Below are 26,108 nucleotides of genomic sequence, written 5' to 3' on the forward strand. Positions count from 1 at the left end.
GTCTCCATGGTGCCTTAGTGACAGAATGATTTATTTATTTTGTATTTCGTACCAAAAATCACTGGAGTGATCGGGTTGGTTAGAATGGGGAGTGTTATACAATAAATAAGAAAGGGGAGCAATGCCACTGTGTGGAACAGTAAGACATATTTCCATCCAGGGTAAATTAAATAAGCCTGTCATGATTAGTGGTTATTCAAAAAGCAACTTGTAGCTTAATTAATAAATCAACAAAACAACACATTTTAATTAGAAGAAAGCAGAGGTTAGAAGGCAAACCAGCTGGTCCCATGAGTACAATATAAAGGTTGTGGGTTAATCTCCAGTGGTTGTATAATTAAATTACTTTTAGTAATGTAGGTCTGAGGGGTCCTCGGTGATTCACATGGTCTGGAGAGTGCAGGTTCGCGTCCTGGCTGTGTGAAGTCGATGGTCTTCAATGGGGATTTCGGAGGAATAGGCGCATTGGCTGTAGCACACCCATGGGTTATGGAGGCAAATCTGCCAGAGCCTGTTGCTCATCATCGTGCTACAGCAGACCCTACTGACCCGGTGCCTGGGGAGCTCTAGCAGATACCTACAGGGCTGACCCTTGTTGTCCTTGCATTCCACTGTTGAGTTACTGGGTGTACAAGAGGAAACTTGGTCGTAGGATCAAAGGATGCCCACTGAACCTTCAGTTCTCCTGAGCTGTGTGGGGAATTTCTGTGGTGAGGGAACATAACTGGACAGTTTAGAATGGTGAGAAAATCAGGGGTAAAATAATTGGGAACTGTAAATTAAAAAAATAAACACTTTTTTTTGCAGCAGATTTTTCAAGAGACATTATCCTTCCGGACAATCCCTTACAATATATATATATATATACCTGTATATACAGTGCCTTGCGAAAGTATTCGGCCCCCTTGAACTTTGCGACCTTTTGCCACATTTCAGGCTTCAAACATAAAGATATGAAACTGTAATTTTTTGTGAAGAATCAACAACAAGTGGGACACAATCATGAAGTGGAACGAAATTTATTGGATATTTCAAACTTTTTTAACAAATAAAAAACTGAAAAATTGGGCGTGCAAAATTATTCAGCCCCTTTACTTTCAGTGCAGCAAACTCTCTCCAGAAGTTCAGTGAGGATCTCTGAATGATCCAATGTTGACCTAAATGACTAATGATGATAAATAGAATCCACCTGTGTGTAATCAAGTCTCCGTATAAATGCACCTGCACTGTGATAGTCTCAGAGGTCCGTTTAAAGCGCAGAGAGCATCATGAAGAACAAGGAACACACCAGGCAGGTCCGAGATACTGTTGTGGAGAAGTTTAAAGCCGGATTTGGATACAAAAAGATTTCCCAAGCTTTAAACATCCCAAGGAGCACTGTGCAAGCGATAATATTGAAATGGAAGGAGTATCAGACCACTGCAAATCTACCAAGACCTGGCCGTCCCTCTAAACTTTCAGCTCATACAAGGAGAAGACTGATCAGAGATGCAGCCAAGAGGCCCATGATCACTCTGGATGAACTGCAGAGATCTACAGCTGAGGTGGGAGACTCTGTCCATAGGACAACAATCAGTCGTATACTGCACAAATCTGGCCTTTATGGAAGAGTGGCAAGAAGAAAGCCATTTCTTAAAGATATCCATAAAAAGTGTCGTTTACAGTTTGCCACAAGCCACCTGGGAGACACACCAAACATGTGGAAGAAGGTGTTCTGGGCAGATGAAACCAAAATCGAACTTTTTGGCAACAATGCAAAACGTTATGTTTGGCGTAAAAGCAACACAGCTCCTCACCCTGAACACACCATCCCCACTGTCAAACATGGTGGTGGCAGCATCATGGTTTGGGCCTGCTTTTCTTCAGCAGGGACAGGGAAGATGGTTAAAATTGATGGGAAGATGGATGGAGCCAAATACAGGACCATTCTGGAAGAAAACCTGATGGAGTCTGCAAAAGACCTGAGACTGGGACGGAGATTTGTCTTCCAACAAGACAATGATCCAAAACATAAAGCAAAATCTACAATGGAATGGTTCACAAATAAACATATCCAGGTGTTAGAATGGCCAAGTCAAAGTCCAGACCTGAATCCAATCGAGAATCTGTGGAAAGAACTGAAAACTGCTGTTCACAAATGCTCTCCATCCAACCTCACTGAGCTCGAGCTGTTTTGCAAGGAGGAATGGGCAAAAATTTCAGTCTCTCGATGTGCAAAACTGATAGAGACATACCCCAAGCGACTTACAGCTGTAATCGCAGCAAAAGGTGGCGCTACAAAGTATTAACTTAAGGGGGCTGAATAATTTTGCACGCCCAATTTTTCAGTTTTTTATTTGTTAAAAAAGTTTGAAATATCCAATAAATTTCGTTCCACTTCATGATTGTGTCCCACTTGTTGTTGATTCTTCACAAAAAATTACAGTTTCATATCTTTATGTTTGAAGCCTGAAATGTGGCAAAAGGTCGCAAAGTTCAAGGGGGCCGAATACTTTCGCAAGGCACTGTATAACTGTGGCAGAGCAAGGGGCCCTGCCTGTAAATAATGTGGTGTTATGTGTTTTGGTGGTGGTTGGCAGGGATGTGGGTTTTGTGGCTGTTTTGCCACAATTAATTTAATTAACGGGACCTGCTAATAGTTGAAGCAAGTGTATTAAAGCAGGGCAAAAATGTTTCCTCGGGGTCTGAATTAAGGCTAAGGCCTGAAGGAAGCCTGTGGGGGACGGACCTGAAAACCTGAAAGGTATTTTAACCCTTTGAGTAGTTTGAACATACCGGCATGTTAGCTGCTCTCTGGCCCCCAGGGAGTACGAATGTACCGGTATGTTCTGCAACTTTAAACTTGAATTACTGAGCCTACAAAACCCCTGATCACATAATATTGTAACACTAGGTTTCTGTAACACCTTTTATTGGTCTCTTGCACCCTCCGCCAGATATTGACTGAATTACATATAAAAACCCAGTTACAAAAATGTCAACAGTGTTTGTAAACTGGCAAAAATCTCTCAGTGAGAAAGAAGTATTAGTAATAATACTGAATTCAGATTCCGATTTAAATTCAAATACATACAATTCTTCCCCTGAATCAGATGTCAGCGAGTGTGTCAGTGAAGACGTAAGCGAAGAATATTTACCATTAACATCAAGTGACAGCGAAGAGGCGGCGCCAAGCTCTGTGCGTTGCTCCATGCTTCAAGGAGTATCATACGCTGAAGCATTAGACACTCACTCCCTCATCTCTCTCTCTCTCTCTCTCTCTCTCTCTCTCTCTCTCTCTCTCACACTTTTTTCTTTCTTAGGACGTGTTGTTGTGGTTGTTTATTGCTTACATGTTACTTTTGAGTCAAAACCTTTCCCTATGACTAAATAAAAATATATATTTATTTGTTTTATTTATTTACGGTAAAAATTCTGTATTTCGTCAGTATTCATTACAAAAAATATAACTGCACGATTAAATAAAAAAAATTATTTTATTAATCGGTCCGATTAATCTATTAATCAGAGCAGGCCTAATTGTTATGCAACCTGTTGACATCTTCATTGCAGTTGTTTACTGTTTTGTTTAAATAAAGTGAACACACATTCATTGAATACATACTGAATACAGCACTGTTATTGTGTGATATGCATGTAGTGCTGGGGTACTCAATTACATTCTCTGACGGACCAAACCTTGGGGGGCCACAGTGCGCTTAACATGTCAGTACTGGTGGGGGGGTTGTTTAAATGGTCATGAAAATCTGACTATCCAATCACACTTTACATACAGTAACAAAACATTGCAACACTACCCTTCCACCAATCAACTAATAAATATCAGAAATAACTACTTACAATGATACAATAGCTGATCGTCATTTAATAATAAAAATAGAAAGCAAATTTGTTTTTCCTGACATCTTGCAAACAAATAATTATACAAATCCCACTGTAATGCTATTAAAACAGCATGTTATTAATTTTATTAAAACTAGAAAATGTTCTGGAAATAACTGCGTAGCAAGGATTCAAGTTAACTAACGAAAGCACGTCAATTATTGACTGCTTTATTTATGTTGTATAAGCATCTTATTAAGCGCCTGATTAAAAGTGTCTAAATATTCATGTTCTAACTCCAATGTGTTTAAATGTAAATGAAATGTCTCTAAATTAAAAACATAGCATGACAGTAAACAGAGGGAAAATAAACTTGAGTGCATATCCAACCGGCATTTCTTACTGTTGCCAAACTGTTTTTTTTTAAAGTCCAAATAAAAGATCTTTGATAGGATCGGTTTCTTCTGCCAATTTCCTGTGCCTGAACACATACTAGTGGCTGCATTGTTAATTTTTCCTAAAAATACTTAGTTTATCATATGAAAATAAAGGAATTATAGACAAAACCAAACTGTTTCTCATTTAAAAACATACAGCAGCCCCTCTCAACTTCCCAAGTCTTTCTATAATAAACTGGAAACAAAAACCTGGTGTTTTGCAAGATAAAAAAAATGTTATTGCTCTTACAATAGGTCAAACGTAATAGGTTAGTTAATCAATCATATAACTTAATACAATACCTAAGCTGTACATTGCTGATGTATTTAAGTTAAATAAATTAAATAAAACTACTTTCAGCTACTTTCACTTTCCTGTTCCAATCACATGCTGCTCAGTTCCCAGCTAAATCTAGCAAAATTAAAGTGATTTCCAATACTATTCATCCTAAAATTATATGTAAAACTGTAATATTTTAGAATAAGTTGTGCCAGCTTTACTTTGCTCCACTGAATTAACTATAAAGCAGAGGATGTCAAACTTAAAAATTATTTCAGGCAGAAACAGTACAAAAGTAGACTAGTTTCTTTGCAATAAACAAAGTGGAAATGACGAAATGACACATTTTCATAAAGTAATAGCATTACTGGGGTTTACTTTAGCTTTTTTTTTTTTTTTTTTAAGCTGTGCACAAAAAAAAGTGTAAACTGTCAAATTTAACTGAAATAAACTCTTCAAACTCTTGAAATAAACTCTTCAAAAAAATGTGGAAAAGGGGGCATTGTATTTTATGATCTCCTCATAACAGAAAATAGGATCACAACAAAACAAAATGTTGATCACTATAGGTAACATTTACCTTGCAAGTTTGGCCGGTGTCTGGAAAGTGTGAAGCATTTTCGAGTGATGTGCAGTACCTACATCTGTATCCCTCGATTCTGACTTGCTTGCTAAATCTAAAGCATCTTTTTTATGTTAATCCCACACATCACTTGCCATTTTAGAAACTGTCACTCAAATGCTGATTGTGGTAAATTGGTGCTCGGCAAAACACGTTGTGATACGTATTTATGTAATTTATGGCGGACACAGGCGTGGATTTTTTGCCTTTGAATTAATGTGCAGCAATGTTTGTTAGAACATTCAGATAGATTCTCTGCACTAAAGAAAATAATATTACTACTGCTGTTTTCATATTGCACTACTAAAGCCTTCTCTCGTTGCTCAACCAATGAGGCACTAAAACTAAGCAAATGGGCGGAGATTTGTGATGCATGCCAAAATAAAATCTCATCAGAATGAAAGCTCGGCCAATCAGCTGACTTGTTTGTGTATTAGGTATTAGGTTGCCAAAAAAAAAAAAAAAATGCTTGTTATGGGACACAAATACCCTGTAGATGGCAGTGGCCTTACAATTTTGCATTTTTGCAATTTCAGCTTTTGTAATGAAGGACAGCTGATGCTGGATAGGCCAAAAGGAATCTGGCCTGCGGGCCGCCTATTGAAGAACCCTGATGTAGAGGGAGGGGGATTGCAGAGTTTTGCATCTCCGCTTAGTGAAAAACTGTGAGATTTGCATCGCAACTGAAAATAAGTAATCCACAGATGCTTAAATGCAGTGGTAGTCCTGACAGCAAAATACTGTACTGTAATGTCATTTTAATTCAAAGGTCATTACACGTAACACTGCATGGCAGTTAAGCTAGGCATGAGACGATCACTTCAAGTATCCTGTAGTAAAACAGGACTCTGCAGCCATGAGTAAACATAATCGTGATCATATAACAAGCTGCTTACCCACGAGGACTTCTTTTGATGTATTGTCCTCAGTGATTGAGCACCATTGACATTTGTATGCTGTATTTAAACTGTGATATGGGGAGGCGCTTTTGCTAATTGTAATGTGACCTTGCAGAGGGCAGTGTAAATGATCAGGCTGGAGTCTTGATTTACAGTTTAAAACCGGTGTAGGTTTTAATTTTTTCTTACAGTGCGCTAGGGAAACAACTGATAATAAAACAATCAAACAAAATAAACCTAGTTCTCAGTTGGAGCATTAACTAAACAATACTTTGTGTGGTCCCGGTCTGACGTCAGGACGGATAAGCCGTTTACCCAACTAAACAAATACAAATCAAAACAGTTCATACGTTCCCCTCCGGAACTACACATATACTGTGACTACTTTACTTATTTCCACAGTATAGCACTGGAACATGCAGATATCTTACTCGCTGTTTGGTTTTGATTTCTTTCTCTTACTAAGGAAACAACTATGAATTTTCCGGGGGTGTGCATACATGCGGGAACTCATGACATCTAGTGGTCAACCCATTACACTGCAGAGAACAAAGCTCTTATTCTCAAACAAACATACTGATTCTGCACTTCACCACAGTAATCATATCGGTCCGCTTTTAAAAATCAACCGCTTAAAAGAATCAAATCATCCTGGACTGATGTGATTCTATAAACGAAGTGCACTGTACCTCCAAAAGAAAGAAAATAAAAATAAACAAACATGTTTTTCATTTTGTGATCTTACAAAACAAATTAATGTTTTGTAAACATAAAAATGTAATAGTTTGCTCTGGAAAGGGTCTGGATATATATATATATATATATATATATATATATATATATATATATATATATATATATATATATAATATATGTACTTTTAGACAGTACAGTAAAAACAGTCATACAATGTTTGGTTGTAAAGGGGTTACTTTAAAAAAATAAATAAATTAAAGACAAAACCAAATGTCAGCCAAACACGATATAATGTGTATATACTGAGCAGAAAAGTGAAGGTGCAAAATATATAGCTTGCCACCCTACAATCAGGGTGGGGGGACTGATGTATTCCACAACCCTTATACAATGCTTTCCCTATCTACCTATTATGTATCCCTTTAATTGTTCTGGTTACATTTGTTAAATGGTTTATTATATTTATCATATCTATTAAAGGATACAGCCCACTGAATGGGCAACACACAAACTTGCAGTACCAGTACAAACTTTTGTAAATTACCACTTCCTGAGAATTTTTTTTCAACAGTGAAAGTGAAAAAACAGTGAAAATTATCATGCTCATAACATTGTGTCACTTTCTGTTGCTACCTAGTATGGAGCCATACAGTATAGTAGGTATTAAAGCAAATATACTGTACATTTCTTAAACACTTAGCAGTGGGTTTACATAGAATCAAAGGTCACTAAATGAATACTGGACATGATCAAGTCAAGTATGCATGATGGAGGCATATTATCAAATATACATTTCTTCAGGCCATCATTTTTTATGGTGTTTGTTTTTCTTAAGATGCAGGCTATCAACACTTTTAATGAGAGTTTATGTTTGCATTGGTTTGCACACTGTGCCCTATTTGTAGTAATGGTACATCATTTACAGTTTGCCACCTTAGTTGTCTGAGGGATTTATTGTAGTAAGTTGAACTGACAATTGCAGAAACACCCTTATAAATTAGTTGTTTACTACTGTCATACAGTCATGATGTGTCAACCAAAGGGCACTATTAACACTTATCCACATTTTATGTATTAATGATGTCACAAGTCTCCCAAGCTTCATGGTAATCCAAGGTGTCAAAAAATACCAAACATTAAAAGTGATCTAATGATCTGTGTTCTAGCAACTGTGGTTCCTAGGGGACTGTGTTGATACTGACAACAGGATAATTGGATGCAGTGTAAAGTTCTGTGCAATAATCAACAAAAACAACATCAGATGTATTGGTTGTTTTCTTAAACTTTCTTATGTGTTTAAAAGTTTTTTTTTCCTCTTAAATCCAGATCACTCCTTTGCAGGAAATATGTGTTCATCATGAAGTTCAATTGAAAAACTACTAGAGATTTGAACTCATTTTGCTTAATATTAAGATTAAAAATGTTTTCTGTTGACTTAAAAAAAAAAGATTGGTGAAAAAACTCCCTCAAACATCTCAGTTTTAAAAAAGAAGTATTTGGTTGGTAATTGGAACCCAGGATATCTAAAGAAAATGAAGTTGGGGATAATAAAGTTTTTTTTTTTCTTTTTGGTTCATGTACAATAGATTTATTAAAGAAAAGACTAAAGATCTTCATATTCATGCATTTTTTAATAATTATTTTATTCCATTTAAATCATATATTTTATGGTGTTTTTTTATTTGTTTTATTTGTGTGTGATATGTTTTAAAGATTTGGTTTTATTGTGAGCTAGTATATTGCAGTTTCCTCTTTGCTAAATGAAGAGGCATGAGAGCTGGGGGTGGTCTCTGACTGCAGCATGTTCATGATAGATAGAAGGGGTATTAGTTATAGATTCTTTTGAGAGAGGTGGTGAAGTGGTTGGAGGGGACAGCTTGGAGGTTAATAGTTCTTATTTTGATTCCCAGTTAGTTGTAACATGGGCAGAACCAGGGCCTGCTTCTCTATTAATTTATCAAGATTATCTTTACATACTGCATCTCATAACAACATTTTAGAAACACCTTCTTCTCTTAATACAACAGTGCATTGAAAAAGACAATTTTCATTGAAACATCTCTCTATTTTTATACATATTTTTATTATCTCGTTTTTATTTTCTATGATGCACACAAGCAAACAAAAACCTCTTATTAAATTGTGATGAAATCTGATATTAAGTCATTGAGAGTAATATATGCCTAATAATATCCTAATAATATCTAGGCTTTAAATACCTTATTTCCAATTTCCATTAAACTATTCATTTACATTTCTGATTATTTTCATTTATATTTCTGATTCTTTTCAGCTCCAGTTGCAAGATTATCTTCTTTCACCATTGACATATGCTCAGCTCAGGGTTACATCAGTATAAACTCCCTCTTATTAAAGGATTCAAAAACAAAAAGTATACAAAGGTGCATCAGTTAAACCAAAGCAGGAGAAAGCATCCCTCTTCTCTAGATCCAGTGTACAAACCTGCCTCTTACAACTACACTCAGTGCTTCCAAACCTCATCCCTCTATCTGGGAGGTGCAACGGAGGAAATGTAAATCAGTAGGCTCTCTTAAAGACACATCCCTCAAACACATTAATGCTCAGCACAAAATATACAACAGCTGTTTTTTTTGTTGTTGTTGTTTTTTTTTTCTTAAAGGGTAGATAGCTCAAAATTAATTATCTTTCACAATACTGTCTACCCTCCCCTTTAGGGTACAGTCCTCTGGAGTGGCTTGTTGCGATTACTTTTTGATGTACTCTGTGCAAAGGTGGTCTGGCCTGTGTTTTGGAGTATCTTTTAAGCTCCAGTTGTAGATTCTCTTTCACTACAGACATATGTAATACACGCTAGATCAGCAAATGCCTCTATATTTGTAAGAGCCAGAACCATCGAGTGAGCATGTACAATGAACCAGTACAGTCCACTGACAGAAATGCAAAACCTGATTCACTAAATGGTGTTGGCTCCCAAACCTAAACACTTAGACACTTTGATGATCTAGGGGTAGATAAAGGCCGGTATGCATAAAAGTATTCTATTCATGGTACTTCCGTGTTTCATTTAGGTTACGGAGATGTATAAATGAGGTTTACAGTTTTGTATTGTCTTTGCTGTTGTGTGCTCAGTCAATGAAAATTACACTTTATCTGCCAGATCTTCATTTTGTATTCATGGTTCGTAAATGCAATTTGAATACTAGTTTAATTTAATTACACTAGATGTATAAACTTCAGCATCTGTTCATATCTTCTTTGTATTTGGTCCTCCTCCACCCCAAACACACACACCCCATAACAGTTAACTGTATATATTGCCATTTACTCATTATAATAATAACCTCCTCAGTCCCTGTGTCAATATGAAATATATGTTGGGATTTTTATTTATGATCAAACACGGTGGGGTTTTTGAAGCTGGGAACTAGAATGCGTGGTGTTTCTACTTAAATGCATTCAAGGCATCAGCACCAAGGCATTTGAAAACTAGCAGTGAAACAATATTATTATTATTATTATTTATTTCTTAGCAGACGCCCTTATCCAGGGCGACTTACAATTGTTACAAGGTATTACATTGTACATTATTCAGATATCACATTATTTTTACATACAATTACCCATTTATACAGTTGGGTTTTTACTGGAGCAATCTAGGTAAAGTACCTTGCTCAAGGGTACAACAGCAGTGTCCCCCACTGGGGATTGAACCCACGACCCTCCGGTCAAGAGTCCAGAGCCCTAACCACTACTCCACACTGCAATACAAACCTAGCAGTCAAATTGTTCTTTATGTTGAAAACGTACCTCAGTTTGACCTCCCATAATATACGGTATGGTACCCCATAATAAAGCAATCTGGTGTATAATGGACCTTCATATACCATATTGCTGTTTAGTACTCTTTCACAACTTTCATTCTGGCCACTACTAAAACAAGACAGGTTTATACATGACCGGAAAGTTAAAAACAAAATAACTGTGTTATGATTTCGTCCCAAAACCCCATGATACGAACAGCCTTTATACACACAGCCCTAAATGTAAAACTAAGGTGGATGTGTGTTCTGAGAAGATGCGAAAATTGTGCAATTAACTTTCCAGTTTACAGTTTCTCTTAAGCAGCATCAAAGCACACAAACCGTACAAATCACATGAACTGCACAAACACCAGCGCTGGGAGCATGGAAACAACAGAAGGGAAGAAAACATCTATGTTAAAATGTATTATTTCAAGCATCTCGCCCAGGTATTTACGCATTTAGAAGCATCTAGAAGCATGTAGAAGTATACAAGCCATTTTTGTTGACAGTTGGCTATATGCTAGATTGCTTTTACATTTTACAATAATAATAGGTAGTCTCAAGAATGGAAAAAATATGAATAACAAATGCCAGTAGGGGCGAAACTATTTTTAAGGAATGTCCTTATAGGCCTACTGCAGGTTGTAATGCTTTTTTTTCTTTTCTTAATTCATTCTGTTATATTTGAAGCTACATTATGTTTGTGTTGCTGACTCAGGTATTACATTATTTAAGAGCAACAGAAAAAAGCACAGTTTATGTTGAATGTTTGCTTTCCTATATTTTTCTATATCTGTGCTGCTAGTGAAAAAAGTATAAATCACATTCAACTATTTGAACACTTTGAAAAATCTATTACAGTATATACAGTAGGAGTACTGTCCAGGTATACCCTGTAATTCAAGGATTGTATTAATTTTAATTTGATCACATTTCTGGGAGGCTCAGCTGGTGCGTAGATGGGTAAAAGTGGATGCTATTTCTATTGAAATGTAATTTTCCACCAAAAATATATGTAATTTCTACTATATTCTGTGCAACATGAATGGTACATTCAAAATAAATTATTGTTTACAGGAAGACATTTTTAGGATCTCTCATGAAAATTGACTCTAGTTAATTGTGAAATGATGTAGAATTTGCAGGGAAATGATTCACAGAACGTTTTCTTTTTTTTCTTTTTGTTTGCAAGGTATACAAATTTTAAAAAATAGCAATGTGTGAAAGAAAACCTACAATATTGTGCTTATTTTCTTTTTTAAATCTTGCACTTTAATTTTGTTGCCAGTAGATGTCAGTGTTGTGTGAAGCATTTACTCTATGAAGCATTTACAGAATCATCCTAAGAATTTTGTACTGGAGCTTTAGGGAGCAGGTTGGTAATCTATAACCAAACAGGGTTCACAAAACATGTGCTTTTTTCATTTGAAAATAATCTACTTTTAACAAAGGGGCTATTGAAGGTCTTTGGCCAGGTTTACTTTTACACTAACCCAGTTAATCCACGCATAGGTGGGTGTTTTGCCGAAAACAAATTAACTGTTTAACCTGGAAAAGAGGGAGTCTCCAAATACAGATTAATTGTTTCTGACCAAAATTATATTCAAATTAGCTTTACATTAAATTGCGCAGGCAGGAGATGGAGCCCCTTGAGTTGCTCATCTATACCTCATGTACAACGCATTTTTAAGAATTATTATAAAAGTTACTTTTATTATTATTATTATTTATTTATTTAGCAGACGCCTTTATCCACGGCGACTTACAGAGATTCGGGTGTGTGAACTATGCATCAGCTGCAGAGTCACTTACAATTACATCTCATCCGAAAGATGGAGCACAAGGAGGTGAAGTGACTTGCTCAGGGTCACACAATGAGGCAGTGGCTGAGGTGGGATTTGAACCGGGGACCTTCTGGTTACAAGCCCTTTTCTTTAACCACTGGACCACACAGCCAGGAGTAATATTCACCACAGGGAAGACAGCTAATGTATGCAGCTGCTGGATATACATACTATTCCTAAAGTACTACAAAAAAAAAAAAAAAAAAAAAAACCTTTTTTAATATGCATAACATTAGGAAGTTTCCATTAATGATTAATGGGCATGTACTATGGAATACAAAGACCTGGCAGCTAAACTGATACCATTTGATTAACATTATGGAATTGGCTTTCTTTAACACTAGATTTTTGAGCAACAGTGTGCAGTTCATTTCATATTCCAGCTTATATCTTATAATTGCACAGTTTCACTACGACTACATTTCTTAGTCGCTTTACTGCATTACATCGATTAGCAGTATGTTCAAGAATAATAAAGCGGGTATAGTTTCAGTTTTTGACAAGGACCATCAATATGCAATTTCTATATGAAAACATGATATGCTGTAGCAAAATAACAAATGCAAGATATTTTCTGCCAGGAAGCTTTTATTTTACTGAATTGTTGCTGCAGACTGGCTATTTAAACAAGAGTTTCTAAATGCACAGTAATAAAAAAAAATTCTTAACTAGGACCCTTACCTAAAAGCACCAAGCTGCCAAGCTGGATCAAGCTGGCCTTAAAAATGAAGTTTTCCTGGCTGTTGCATATTACTATGTTCAGCTAGTACACCTGCATTTAGAATTATTTTACCTGAACATCAGCATCGGCCCCTACGCACCCCACCATTTCCCTCCTTTTTTCATAAATACAGAGTATCTTCCCCACCTGCAGAAGTGCGTGGCAATAGTGCGTTGCTAAGTCAATTTTCCTGCGTAACCAGGGATCTTTGTTAATTGAGTCCTAAATGTTTTATAAGAGCTAGAACTCCCAGAAGCTTCACATACTGGTTCGCATTCCAAGTATCAATACATTGTCGTATTCAGCAGCTTCAAAGAAAATAGCTCACATTTATATGTGGTTTTAGGAGAAACATATGAGTTATACTGTATCAGATTCAAATGAGAGGAAAACGAGATTCTAATTTATTTATTTTTTTCTGAGAAGTGGATGAGACATATCTGCAATGCACATTGCATTGCTTTTGCAACCAAACCTGGGTTTCAAGAGCCTGGGGAAATGTAAATATGGTGCCTCACTGAGATGCAGTATGTGTGTGCAAACCATTGCATGTATTTTAGTTAGCCATGCTTCTCCAGAGGCACATGAAAATATCTGACAGAGCTTTGTTTATTATGTACTGCTTGCAAGCAAATGTCAAATACTACTTACAGTAGGTGACAAATGGTTTAGTCATGCAATTCATATCTTTTTTTAATTTCATTTATTTGTCCTTGATATGTCAATCCATTGATTAAATATTTATTTTAAATACAATAGTATATTTTGCAGTACTTATTTCTCATAGCAACATAACTTATTTTATGTAGACAATTTTCAGATAGAGCAAATAAGCATTGAAATGTATACAATAAAAACACACACAAGCAGATGTTTCTCATGGTAACAAAAATATTATTTTTATTTTCATACAATCTACTTATTTCCGTAAGATTGTACTTCACACATAGCCACAGCTAACAGAGTCTATATTAAGCAGCAAATATAAGGATTTGAAAGTGTACTGCTTAAAAAAAACAAATGTGTGCCCAGAGCACAGTAATATGAATTAGAATATGAATTCACTAGCCCATGATAACTACAAGAATACATGTAAATTCTGTGCACTACATTAGCTAAGTTGGGATAAATGTTGGTATTAAAACAAAAATTCACAATGCCCCCCAATAGCTTGGTATTAAAACAAAAATTAAAGGTGCCACTCAAAGGGGATTTTGCAGCTTCTCTAACTCAGTGTCTTGTAGGGGTGTGTCATTTTAACGTGGTATAAAAACACAATCATCCAAGCACTGTAGAACCCACGTGGTAACGCAGGTCCTTTTTTAATGACAGCTTCAAAGTGGCTCCTATACAGCGCTTGAAGATGCACGTTTCAAAAACAGTAATAAAATATATAAATGAAATATAATATAGGCATTATATTGCAGCAAGCATGGCCGACCTGTGACCCGCTGCTCGCTGCTGGCAGGTTGGAGACACTGTAATCTGGCAGGCGCCTTTCAAAGAAAAGCCGGGAGGGAGATGCAGATTAAGTAAATAGGCACAAAGGACGCTGGGACTACAGGGTTTTGGAGAAAATGTTAAATTATTGCTGTATTCATATTCATAATGGTTAATTGTTGTATTTTATTGTCCTTTTTATTGCATAGCATAGATCAGAGGTTGTGGGTGTTGTTTGGTTATTTTATTGTGTTTTGGCATGTGCCACGGTAAGAGCCTGAAAGGTGTTCATCTACGGGGGAGTGGCTATCCGGGGCTGAATGTGGAATGTGTGAGTGGCAGTGTTGCCAGGTCACCCCCCTCCCCTCCCCTCCCCTCCCCTCCCCTCCCTCTAGATGAATGCAAGAAAACCATTAGAATTACCCCTAAAACCTCTAGGAAAAAAATAGCTTAGCATGAGGGCTCAAGGTCCTGTTTTTCTAATTGTAAACACAAACAATTAGGCTGGTGAAGTGTTCAATATCTACTGAATTAATTAAGAGACACCGAAATCCAACGTTAAATAAGTCATATTACAGTAGATTCTTGTTAATTGCATAGTCCATGTTCCTACTGTAACTGTTTTATGCAATTACCAGCATATGCAACTATCAGTAAAATATACAGTGTAATACATGTACTAATTGTTTACCTGATTATTGCATACAATTGTGAAGTACATTTCTTTTGAAAATGTATCTTCCTTATTCTGGTTAAATGCATAAAACTATTAGGCAATCTGTAAATGTAGTTTTTTGTTCATTTTCCAGAATATACAGTTGTTGTCAAAAGTTTACATACCCCAATGGAAGTTTATAATTTCTAGAAATTTCTTGAAAACAAATAATTATAGGAAAAATCTTTTGTAGCAAAAGTTTTGTTTTTGTGCCTTCTTTAATAAAAGAGCTAGTGCTAACTCCGGTGTCTGCTGTCTCTCGCGGGTAAAACAAGAAATAGATTTGTACAATTATTCATTTCAGCAATCCAAAAATGCTAATTAAAAAGTATTCATACCCTTACAAGGAAAATTAAATTAATAGCTAGTTGAGGCACCTTTAGCAATAATAACCTATTTTAAATGATTAGGATATTTATCAATGAGCTTTTGGCATTAACGATTTTTGACCATTCTTCAACGCAAAATTATTCCAGCATTCAGATTCTGAGGACTTCTCTTGTGCACAGCCTTCTTCAACTCATACCAAAGATTCTCAATCGGATTTAGATCGGGACTTTGACTGGGCCGTTCCAGAACCTTGATTTTATTCTTCTTTAACCATTCTGAAGTAGATTTTGATGTGTGCTTTGGATAGTTGTTGTGATGGAACGTCCAGTTGCGCTTTAAACCATGTTTTGCAGCAGAGGGTTTCAGATGATTGGCCAATATTTTTTGGTATGCTATGGAATCCATTTTACCATGTATAGGAACTAAATTTTACGTGCCATTAGAGGAAAAACAGCCCCATAGAAGGATATTACCACCTTCATGCTTGACAGTGGGTATGGTGTTGTTTTCTTTGTACGCCTCACCAGACTTTCTCCAAATGTAACAAATATCGGCTAGACCACATAGCTCGATTTTTGTTTCATCATTCCACAAAACTTTTGACCAGAACTCATATCCATCATTCAAATGCCGTTTTGCAAACTTTAAGCGATTGTCTTGTGAAGTTTTGCAAAGAGTGGCTTTTTTCTTGGCCTGTGACCATTGAGACCTTCACCTGACCTATGGTTGAAATGGAAACCTAGTCTAACATGCAGCCAATTCACTCTGAATATATTTGGCAGTCAATCTCGGATTGTTACTAATCTTCCTCACAATTCTTCTACTTGCTCTTGGTGAAAGAACCTTCTTTCTTCCAGACCAAGGGAGTGTTGTGACAGTACCATGAGTCTTGATAATAGAAACCATAGTTGAAATTGGGATACTCAGGTGCTTGGAAGTCTTCTTGTATCCTTCTCTAGCTTTATGTCAATAAATAATTTTCTGCCTAAGGTCTTCAGATAGCTCTTTACCTTTTCCCACATTGACTTATTGGTAATGACGGCAATCATTCAATGCCTAACCCTATTATGCTATAATTATTTGTTTTCGAGAAATTTCTAAAAATTATAAATTTTCATTGGGGTATGTAAACTTTTGTTGACAACTGTATACTGATGCAGTGAAAACGCAACAGTCTAAGTTTTGCATCAATAGCTCATTGGGCACATACATAATGTTATTTACATTTTAAATAGTGAGCAGATAGGTTTGTTGATTGTTTGAGTAGTATTGTTCCTTGGGATAACAAAATACTGAGCTCAAGTCAAGTGATTTCATTAAAACACTAGGTGCTCAGTGTTTGGTATTTGAGTTGAGTTAAAATTGCCAAAATGAGTTGATTTAAGAATCTGTTTAAATAGGCATTCGAAATGACATGATTTTAATTAACGCAAGAACAGCAAAAGATACAACCATGCCCCACTTGAGTAATGAAGATAGTCTGGTTGCTATCGGCATGACTGAAAGTGGCCTGTCTGTGAGAGAAGTTGCCCGGAGAATGAAATGTTCTGCTTCAACAATCAGCAGACTAGTCCAGAGAATCCAGGAAACCGGCTCTGTGAGGGACAGGCCACATCCTGGAAGGCAGAGGGTCACCACACCAGCCCACCACGTCGTGGTGAGCGTTATGCTGACTGTTGTATTGTTCAAGCCAATCGGTGGGGTGGTGGACGTGTGATGATGTTGGGAGGAATCTCCTTTAACACAAGAACACCTTTAGTGCAGATCGAGGGAAACCTTACTGCTCAGCGATACATTGACAGTCCTTGAGGCAACAGTTTTTCTGTTCCTGCAAGCCAATCCGGAAGTGTCGATTTTCCAGCAGGACAATGCAAGACCACACAGTGCTAGGATTACAATTGCACAACTTCAAGAAAACAATGTGGAGGTCTTGCCGTGGCCAGCTTTTTCTCCTGACCTGTCCAATAGAACATCTGTGGGACCAAATCGCCAGTGCCATCCACAGAAGACAACCACGAGCATCCAACCTTCGCCAGCTGGCTGCAGCTGCACAGGAACAGTGGCGGAACATCCCACAGCAGTCTATCCAGAGGTTGATCAGGTCTGCGTCAACGCTAACAGGGTTGTGTTAATGCTCAGGGAGGTCATACCCAATACTAACTTTGTAATGTTTTCATTTTGACAGTGTGCCATGTTTCATACTGAAAACTTATCATGATTCTTTGATCTGTACTTTTGTTTACATTTTCTGTGATTGATATCTATGTTTAAAATATTTGATTAAATCCATTAGACCTGAGTGTTAGTTTCTTTTGTGCATCACCTACTGACACAACATTTAAACACGGCTCTTACAACTAAATGTATTTCCTCTGCAACAAGTATTAGGCCTCCACCTGTGCCTCTCACTCCAGTTCTATGCAGCACAGACTCTATGTGGGCCTAGGGTCCCTAATACCTGCTGCACATAAAGTGGTCTTATACTGTGGCAGTCAAAGTAGTCCCTAACATCTGGAGAAATTCTATAGAAATCAGTGGTTGCAGCTGCCAACTGGCATCCGCCATCTTAGTAAAGGAAGGACTTGAACACTATGAATAAATCTTAGGGAATAAAATGTTTTCAGACAGGAAAAAAAAGCCTTTAGAAAATTCTCTAAAATTAAAAATGTACCTTTAAAAAAAAACAAAAAAAAAAAAAAAAACTCTGCCCATTTTACCTCCAGATTGACCTGAGCAGAAATGTAAAACCTCTAGATCTGGAGGGAAAACCTCTGATCTGGCAACACTGGTGAGTGGTGCTTAACTACTTGGCTGGCTGGTGGCTTGCCTTCTTTAATAAAAGAGCTAGCGCTAACTCCGGTGTCTGCTGTCTCTCGCGGGTAAAACCCAACAACAGTGCTTATAAGTGCTACAATATCATACTGTACTAAAGAACACCAAGCACAACTATAAACTATGCAAGTGTAAACAACACACAACTTTTAAGAATAGTTTGTTATTTTTTCATGTTTTTAGTATTTAAAGAGACATAACCAAATGCAAGGTAAAACCTGTCTAACCCCGTGCCTTTACATATCGGCATAATTTTGTGGCTCTGCCCAAATCCCCATTGAAAATAACTGTGTGATACCCTTTACAATATGAAACCTGTCAATTATGGAATCCAGCATGATTTGTAGGTCTTTCTAAAACAAATGTAAATGTAGTCTGGCATCAACTCCCACGATTTTTCTTTTCTAAATTAGGTTTATAATTAAGTATATTGCATAAATACAGACATGGCCTGTGTGTATGGTAGATCTGTAGTAAGTTTGTTTACATAAAATAAAATTACTATAATCCTTTAATTAAAGGGTAAACCTGGATAATACTCCTATTGTATGTACAGTAATAGTATTTTTGAAAGTGTTACATTAGTTTGTCATTTATACTGTTTTATAGGTACAGTATTATATTTTACAGTAGCGACCTCTATACACCAGCACACTTTGCTGTCTCTTATAGACTATTGGATGCTGTAATTCAGTAATAAGTTGTTCAAATGCTATGTTGTTTAGTGACATTAATAATATTTATAGTAGGGCTGTCAAGCAATTACAATTTTTTAATCTCAGTTAATCTTGGTTTTATTTGCATATGAATTGTTACAATTAGTGCATCCATCTCATTCAAATGTTTTATTACTGATATTATTATTACTATTATTATTAATATTATCATCATCCAAAAAACAGCACATTATAAAACCCCTGTTTTCTTATTTCTGGATTCATTTTGTTGACCCCGCTTAATGGTTTTCTATTTATTTATTATTATTTATTTCTTAGCAGACGCCCTTATCCAGGGCAACTTACAATTGTTACAAGATATTACATTATTTTTTACATACAATTATATTATTTTTTACACATTATTTTTACATACAATTACCCATGTATACAGTTGGGTTTTTACGGGAGCAATCTAGGTAAAGTACCTTGCTCAAGAGTACAGCAGCAGTGTCCTCTATCTGGGATTGAACCCACGACCCTCCGGTCAAGAGTCCAGAGCCCTAACCACTGCTCCACACTGCTGCTATTTAAATAGAACAGCACAAACGCCAGTATTTGCCGTTAAATTGTTGGAACCAACTGCTCAGTCACAACGGAGTCAGTTTATTACTCACTTTACTGAATTTTAAATTAAACTGTACATTTTCTTATCAGTTTCCTTTCTAAGGGTATTAAATACATTTCTATAAATTGAAAATATCTAAATAAAATACAGCATTCACTGAGTAACGGTTATATGTTCCTTAATTGTAAATAATATTTTTTTTTACATAAATGTGGTAATTGAAATGAAATTAAAAGTCGGTAGCTATCCACTTTGCAACAGCATTGTTTATACAAGATGTCCCACTGAAAGTAGCACAGTAAGTATTACAACCTACAAATAAATAAATAATCCCATGATGGAGCAGACACAGATGTGTACAAAAGTCCTTGTTACAAACTTGGTTTATACAGTGAGCATGGATTGAATTCCAGCATCAAACTGAAGTGGAACACTCTGTAATGTACTGACATAATGTAGCTTGATTTACAGACTTGCAGAGATCCTAAAGTACTCTGTTGAAACGGACGGGTTTTATTTGTTGTTCTGTTGTTGCTGCCTGTGGCAGAAGAACTGCTAGAAAGTGTATTTTATAGGCTAAATTTTCAGCAGAATCGTCTTTCTTTGCACAAAACTTAACATAATGTAGGAAAATAAAAACGGTTTTACTTTCTGTTGCTCCTATATGTATTAACACCTGGGTCAGCAACACAAACATAATATCGACTATCATATAACAGAATGTAATAGGAAAAGAAAACATTACAAGCTACATAGGTATTCATTTTTTCACCTCCCTCCAAAAAAAATAAATAATAATCAAAAGATCTACTGCATTTGTTATTCCTCTTTTTTGCTTTCTTGCTACTGCCTATTATTATTGTAAAACGTAAAAGCAATCTAGGCTGGGACCAAATCAAAACTTTGACAACTAATCGCACTTAACAAAACTGTATTTAATAGTGTTTTCTTTTTATGAGTAGAAGAAATAAGATACTTACAACTTGTAAGTGTGATATGCTCCATAAAGTATGCTGTCAATGGTGTTGTCCACACAGACTTTATTGGGGTTTGGAGTGTGGGGAAAGCAGATGCACAAACCCAATCAATGTATCTGGTAATGTAAGCCTAATATTTTAGGGATCCCAACAACTGTTGTTGATTCCTACTCAGGAACTTCACATAAGGACTAGTGGGTTTACATAAGGACTAGCAAGTTGAAAAAGTTACTAGTCTTTAGGACTAGTACTACAATTGTGTTAGTTTCTAACCCTGCATACACCCAATCACAAATATTCACTGTAGGAAGTAGATTCATTTGGCTTGTACTTGCAGAATTGTGACACAGACCAAGTGCCACCCACAGAGGAGATGGGGGGGAAGTGGCAGGAGGGCAACTGTGAATTTTGTCCCAGGCCCAGGCATTTTTTTTTTTTTTTTTACAGCTGAGAGGTAACATTTATGCTGGGGGGGTGGGGGGGGCTGACTTAAAAACGTGTTCCTGGCCCGAAAATGTCTCAAAGGAAAGAAATCTGTCCGACTTTTGTACTGTTAAATTCAGTTTGAGTACCTATGACAGGGTACACCCCGCCCCTGTGTGTTTTTTGTGTTTTTCTGTTTTATGATTTAAGTGAATGTATGTATGTATGTGTGCACGGGGTGTGGTTTTATTGGGGTTTAAAATGCATGTGTTTGTGCACAGGTGTTTTAGGTCGGCAGGGAAGGATTGATTGCCTTCTCTGCCACAGCAGTTCACATGCGGACTGTGCCTGGACCCGCTTGAATGATTAACAAGCAATCGAGGTCAGGTACAGCTTCATAAAAGGAGGCAAGGATCTCTCACTCTGGGTTGGGTTGTACAGGGTGTAGAACGAGAGATGTGAGTATTGAGTGAAAAAGAGACAAAACAATTGCTACTAGTGCTGGTTTTGGACCAGCACGATACGTGTTTGTTCAGCATTTGTTTTGTTTATTGGTTCAATCTACCATGCAGACATGTTGACAATCTAAACAAGTCACTTATTACACAACCTAACTACTAACTGCTACCTGCAGAGCTTACACTGAAAGCAATTGTGTCATGTCATCTCCAATAACAAAACTCTGTCCTCCAGATGCTCTTGGAAAATCTTCCTTTTTATAAAGATGTGTTGTAACAAATTGAATACCTTTCTCTAAACTTAAGTCCAATAAAATATTTACCTTTCTTCAGCTGTGACGTATCGGTAAAACCCTGGCCAAGCTAAACAAATTCCTTCTCTTAAATGTTTTTGGCAGAGTAGAGTAATTAATAAAGGGATCCATGATGTTGCACACAAGAAATGGAGACCAGAAGATGAGAAAAATTTTTTTTATTTTTTTTTCTTTGTTTAGTATGTTTATTGTGGTAAACACACACATTTTCCTTGTCTCTTTTTTCAGTGCAATTTTTCCATTTGCCAGTGCACTATTTTCCTGTGCACTTTAAGAGATGTGTGTGTATAAGGGAACTTTGCATATCCAGTCATAATCAAGTTCCTCAAAATACAGTGTACAATGGTAATGAAGACCCTGTTTTTCATATCACAGTGTTATTGTTTATTTGTATTTCTTCACTGTAATAGTATATGAAAATAGCTTGCTATGTTGCTATGTTACAGCACTGATGAAGTGTTATAGAGGTAGAGAAAAAAATACTATGTTGCATTAAAGAAACCCAAATGTAAAATACAGATTTAAATTTTACAGTATTATTATTAATGTTACTGTATTATTATTATTATTATTATTATTATTATTATTATTATTATTATTATTATTATTATTATTATCATGATTTTTTTTTTTAATACAAGGCTTTATATACCCAGCATCCAGCCCAGTTAACCAGAATGGCAACTGCTAAATATTTGTTGGTTATCTCAGATGGTTCTACAGATAGTTCCATTACTGAGGCAGTGATATGCTACGTGAAGTATGCTGTGAACGGTGTTGTCCACACAGACTTTATTGGGGTTTGGAGTGTGGGGAAGGCAGATGCACAAACCCAATCAATGTATCTGGAAATATAAGCCTAATATTTTAGGGATCCCAAAAGCTGTTGTTGATTCCGACCCAGGAACTCTGACTTAAAAACATGTTCCAGACCTAATAAAGTAGACTAATTTGGCTTGTACTTGTAGAACTGTGACACAGACCAAGTGCTACCCACGGGGGAGGCAACCGTAAATTTTGTCCCAGGCCCAGGCATTCCACTGTTTTTTGTTTTTCACAGCTGAGAAGAAACATTTATGCTGGGGGAGGAGGGGTGGGGGTGGGGGTGCTGACTTAAAAAAGTGTTCCAGGCCAGAAAATTTCTCAGAGGGAAGAAATCTGTCTGACTCTGGGTTGGGTTGTTCAGGGTGTAGAACGAGAGATGTGAGTATTGAGTGAAAAAGAGATAAAAACAATTGCTACTCGTGCTGGTTTTGGACCAGCACGATACGTGTTTGTTCAGCATTTGTTTTGTTTATTGGTTCAATCTACCGTGCAGACACGTTGACAATCTAAACAAGTCACTAATTACACAACCTAACTGCTAACTGCTACCTGCAGAGCTTACACTGAAACCAATTGCGTCATGTCATCTCCAATAACAAAACTCTGTCCTCCGGATGCTCTTGGAAAATCTTCCTTTTTATAAAGATGTGTTGTAACAAATGGAATATCTTCAAACAGCTCTCCTAGATTTTTAATATGACTACCACTTACCTTTCTCTAAACTTAAGCCCAATAAAATATTTACATTCTTCAGCTGTGATGGATCGGTAAAACCATGGCCAAGCTAAACAAATTCCTTCTCTTAAACTTCTTTCTTGCTTTAAAACAATTACACAGATTAAAGCTTCCTTCCACAAAGAAAATAAATGAAAATAGCCTGCTCCTAACCCAGATGTGAACCCCTTTCCATACAGTGGAAGCCCATGACTATATCCATGGGGCCAAGAATGAGAGTGGACAGTATTTTCTTGTTAAGTAATAGAAATATGAATATGCCATCCAATGACATCACTGCTGTTAAGTCACCCGGTATGATGCTTTCAAAATGCTTCCTACAGATTCCTAAAATACAACTTATTTTGCAAGGTAATATATATATATATATATTGTAACACAGCCTTACGACTCGGGTTCATTTTCGCCTTTAAACACAGCAGACCCAGACACAGAACTGTAGTTTAGCACTTATGTGCACTTTTATTTACAGACAAAAACAAAACATGAAGTATTAATTAAACTTTGAACAGTCCTTAAACTAATACACTGGACAGCTAGGCTGTTTACCAGTCACAAAACATTTCTTTTTCAGATTACACCAAACATAAAATGCAGGCACATTTGGGAGGTCATAAAATAAAAAGGGGTATTTAATGTAAAAATCAACTAGTCATTATTTTACAACAGCTGAATATTACACTGGTACTTGCTTTGTGAAACATCCATATGTATGAGATTTGGTTTATTTTTAATGCTTTCTCACATACTAGAAAAGTCACAATTAGCTGTAGGAAAACAAAACTAGTTGTTATGTCTTCAATTAACATATTATCTTATTGGAAACTGTACTAGTTTCCATTTTCTTCATTTTATATTAATTTATATATGACTTACATAACAAAGCACACAATGAATGAAATATTTTAAAAAAAATAGTATTTATTTTTTTAAAAGTGCTAGGATTGTAGTACATATTTAAAGAAGCAATAGCAAGATTTGCACAAATGAATTGACTGGAGTAACCCACATATCCCCAGAATACACAAATATAACCACGGAATCAATCTGCAATTAACTTAGTCCGAGAAGAATTTATTTTAAATATTTGACCACGCATAATAATCATCAATGCTTTCCTGAACCAGGTGTAAAAAAAAGCATACACAAGGGGGTTAAATGTAGAGTTCAAGTAACCAAACCAAACTAGAGCATCTACCAACATTGGCGGAGTTGAGTAATTAATAAAGGGATCCATGATGTTGCACACAAAAAATGGAGACCAACAGATGAGAAAGACCCCCATCACAATCCCTAAGGTTTTGGCTGCTTTTCTTTCCCTTTGCCTTGAAATTCCTGTATCAGTGTGAAATTGGTGAAAGATATCTTTAATGGATCTGGCCTGTTTTCTGGCTACAAGATAAACTTTTAGGTAAATGCCCAACATGATAAAACCTGGGATGAAAAAGGATATCATAGAGGTGACCACTCCTGAGGCTTTACTGAAAATCACAAAGCAGCCTCCAACACAGTCAACCTGCTCATAATAAAAATCCTCTATGCCTTTTATACTGAAGTCTAGAAAAACCATTCCAAAGGCAAAAATTCCAGGAACCACCCAGCTGATGATAATCATGATGAGTATGGTAACAGGTGTAATCTTGGTTCTGTATCTCAGGGGTTGGCAAACAGCAAAGTAGCGATCAATAGAGATGAAAGACAGATGGAAAATGGAAGCTGTGCTGAGCATGATGTCAGTGCTGGTGTGGATTTTACAAAAGAAGTCTCCTAGATACCAGCAGCCTTCCACTGATCGGATGGCGCTGCAGGGCATTATAAATCCTCCCAGGAGAAAGTCACATACTGCCAGCGAGAGGATAAGATAATTTGTCGATGTGTGAAGCTGCTTAAAATGTGCTATGGAGGTAATGACCAACAGGTTCCCACACACTGTGACCAGTATTGCTAGCACCATGAACATGTACATTGGAAAACGAATGCTGAATGTTAGAAGTTCTCGTCGACAGGACCCACTTATGGATTCGTAACACGGCACCATGTTGATCTCACTGACGTTGGAGCTCATTCCTTTTGGGGAAATCTCTCTTTCATATAATTGTCTTTACCTAGAGAAAATGTACAGTTCATTTAGTTGCCATACAGTAATATGTACTTTATTAATGTAAATGGTGAAAGAAAGTGCTAAGCCCCATCCTTTTATAAAGAATGTGTTACATTTAGAAACAATTCTAAGCCACTTCATTGCACTGCACTACATTACATACTGGTACACAGTAGCAAGGCAGTACAGTCTAGTGGCATACATCCATAACTAAATACTCAGGAGACAGTGCTAATTTAGAAATACTAAAATGTTTTATTCATTTTCTTTGTTTAGTATGTTTATTGTGGTAAACACACACATTTTCCTTGTCTCTTTTTTCAGTGCAATTTTTCCATTTGCCAGTGCACTATTTTCCTGTGCACTTTAAAAGATGTGTGTGTATAAGGGAACTTTGCATATCCAGCCATAATCAAGTTCCTCAAAATACAGTGTTGCATTAAAGAAACACAAATTTAAAAATACAGATTTACATTAAATACAGTTACATTATTATTATTATTATTATTATTATTATTATTATTATTATTATTATTATTATTTTCATGATTATTTTTTTAATACAAGG

The 26,108-nt window shown here is 36.4% G+C and overlaps 1 protein-coding gene across 1 annotated transcript; it reads right to left on the reverse strand.

Annotated features, from left to right (window-relative positions):
- Window positions 1-24,313: 24,313 nt before the first annotated feature.
- LOC117403293 (trace amine-associated receptor 1-like) lies at window positions 24,314-25,504 on the reverse strand. The gene has a single exon (XM_034005340.2). The coding sequence runs from the start codon at window positions 25,502-25,504 to the stop codon at window positions 24,482-24,484; it is 1,023 nt and encodes a 340-aa protein (XP_033861231.1). The 3' UTR covers window positions 24,314-24,481.
- Between the last annotated feature and the right edge of the window lie 604 nt (window positions 25,505-26,108).

This window comes from Acipenser ruthenus, chromosome 5, assembly GCF_902713425.1.
Source record: "Acipenser ruthenus chromosome 5, fAciRut3.2 maternal haplotype, whole genome shotgun sequence".
NCBI lineage: Eukaryota > Metazoa > Chordata > Actinopteri > Acipenseriformes > Acipenseridae > Acipenser > Acipenser ruthenus.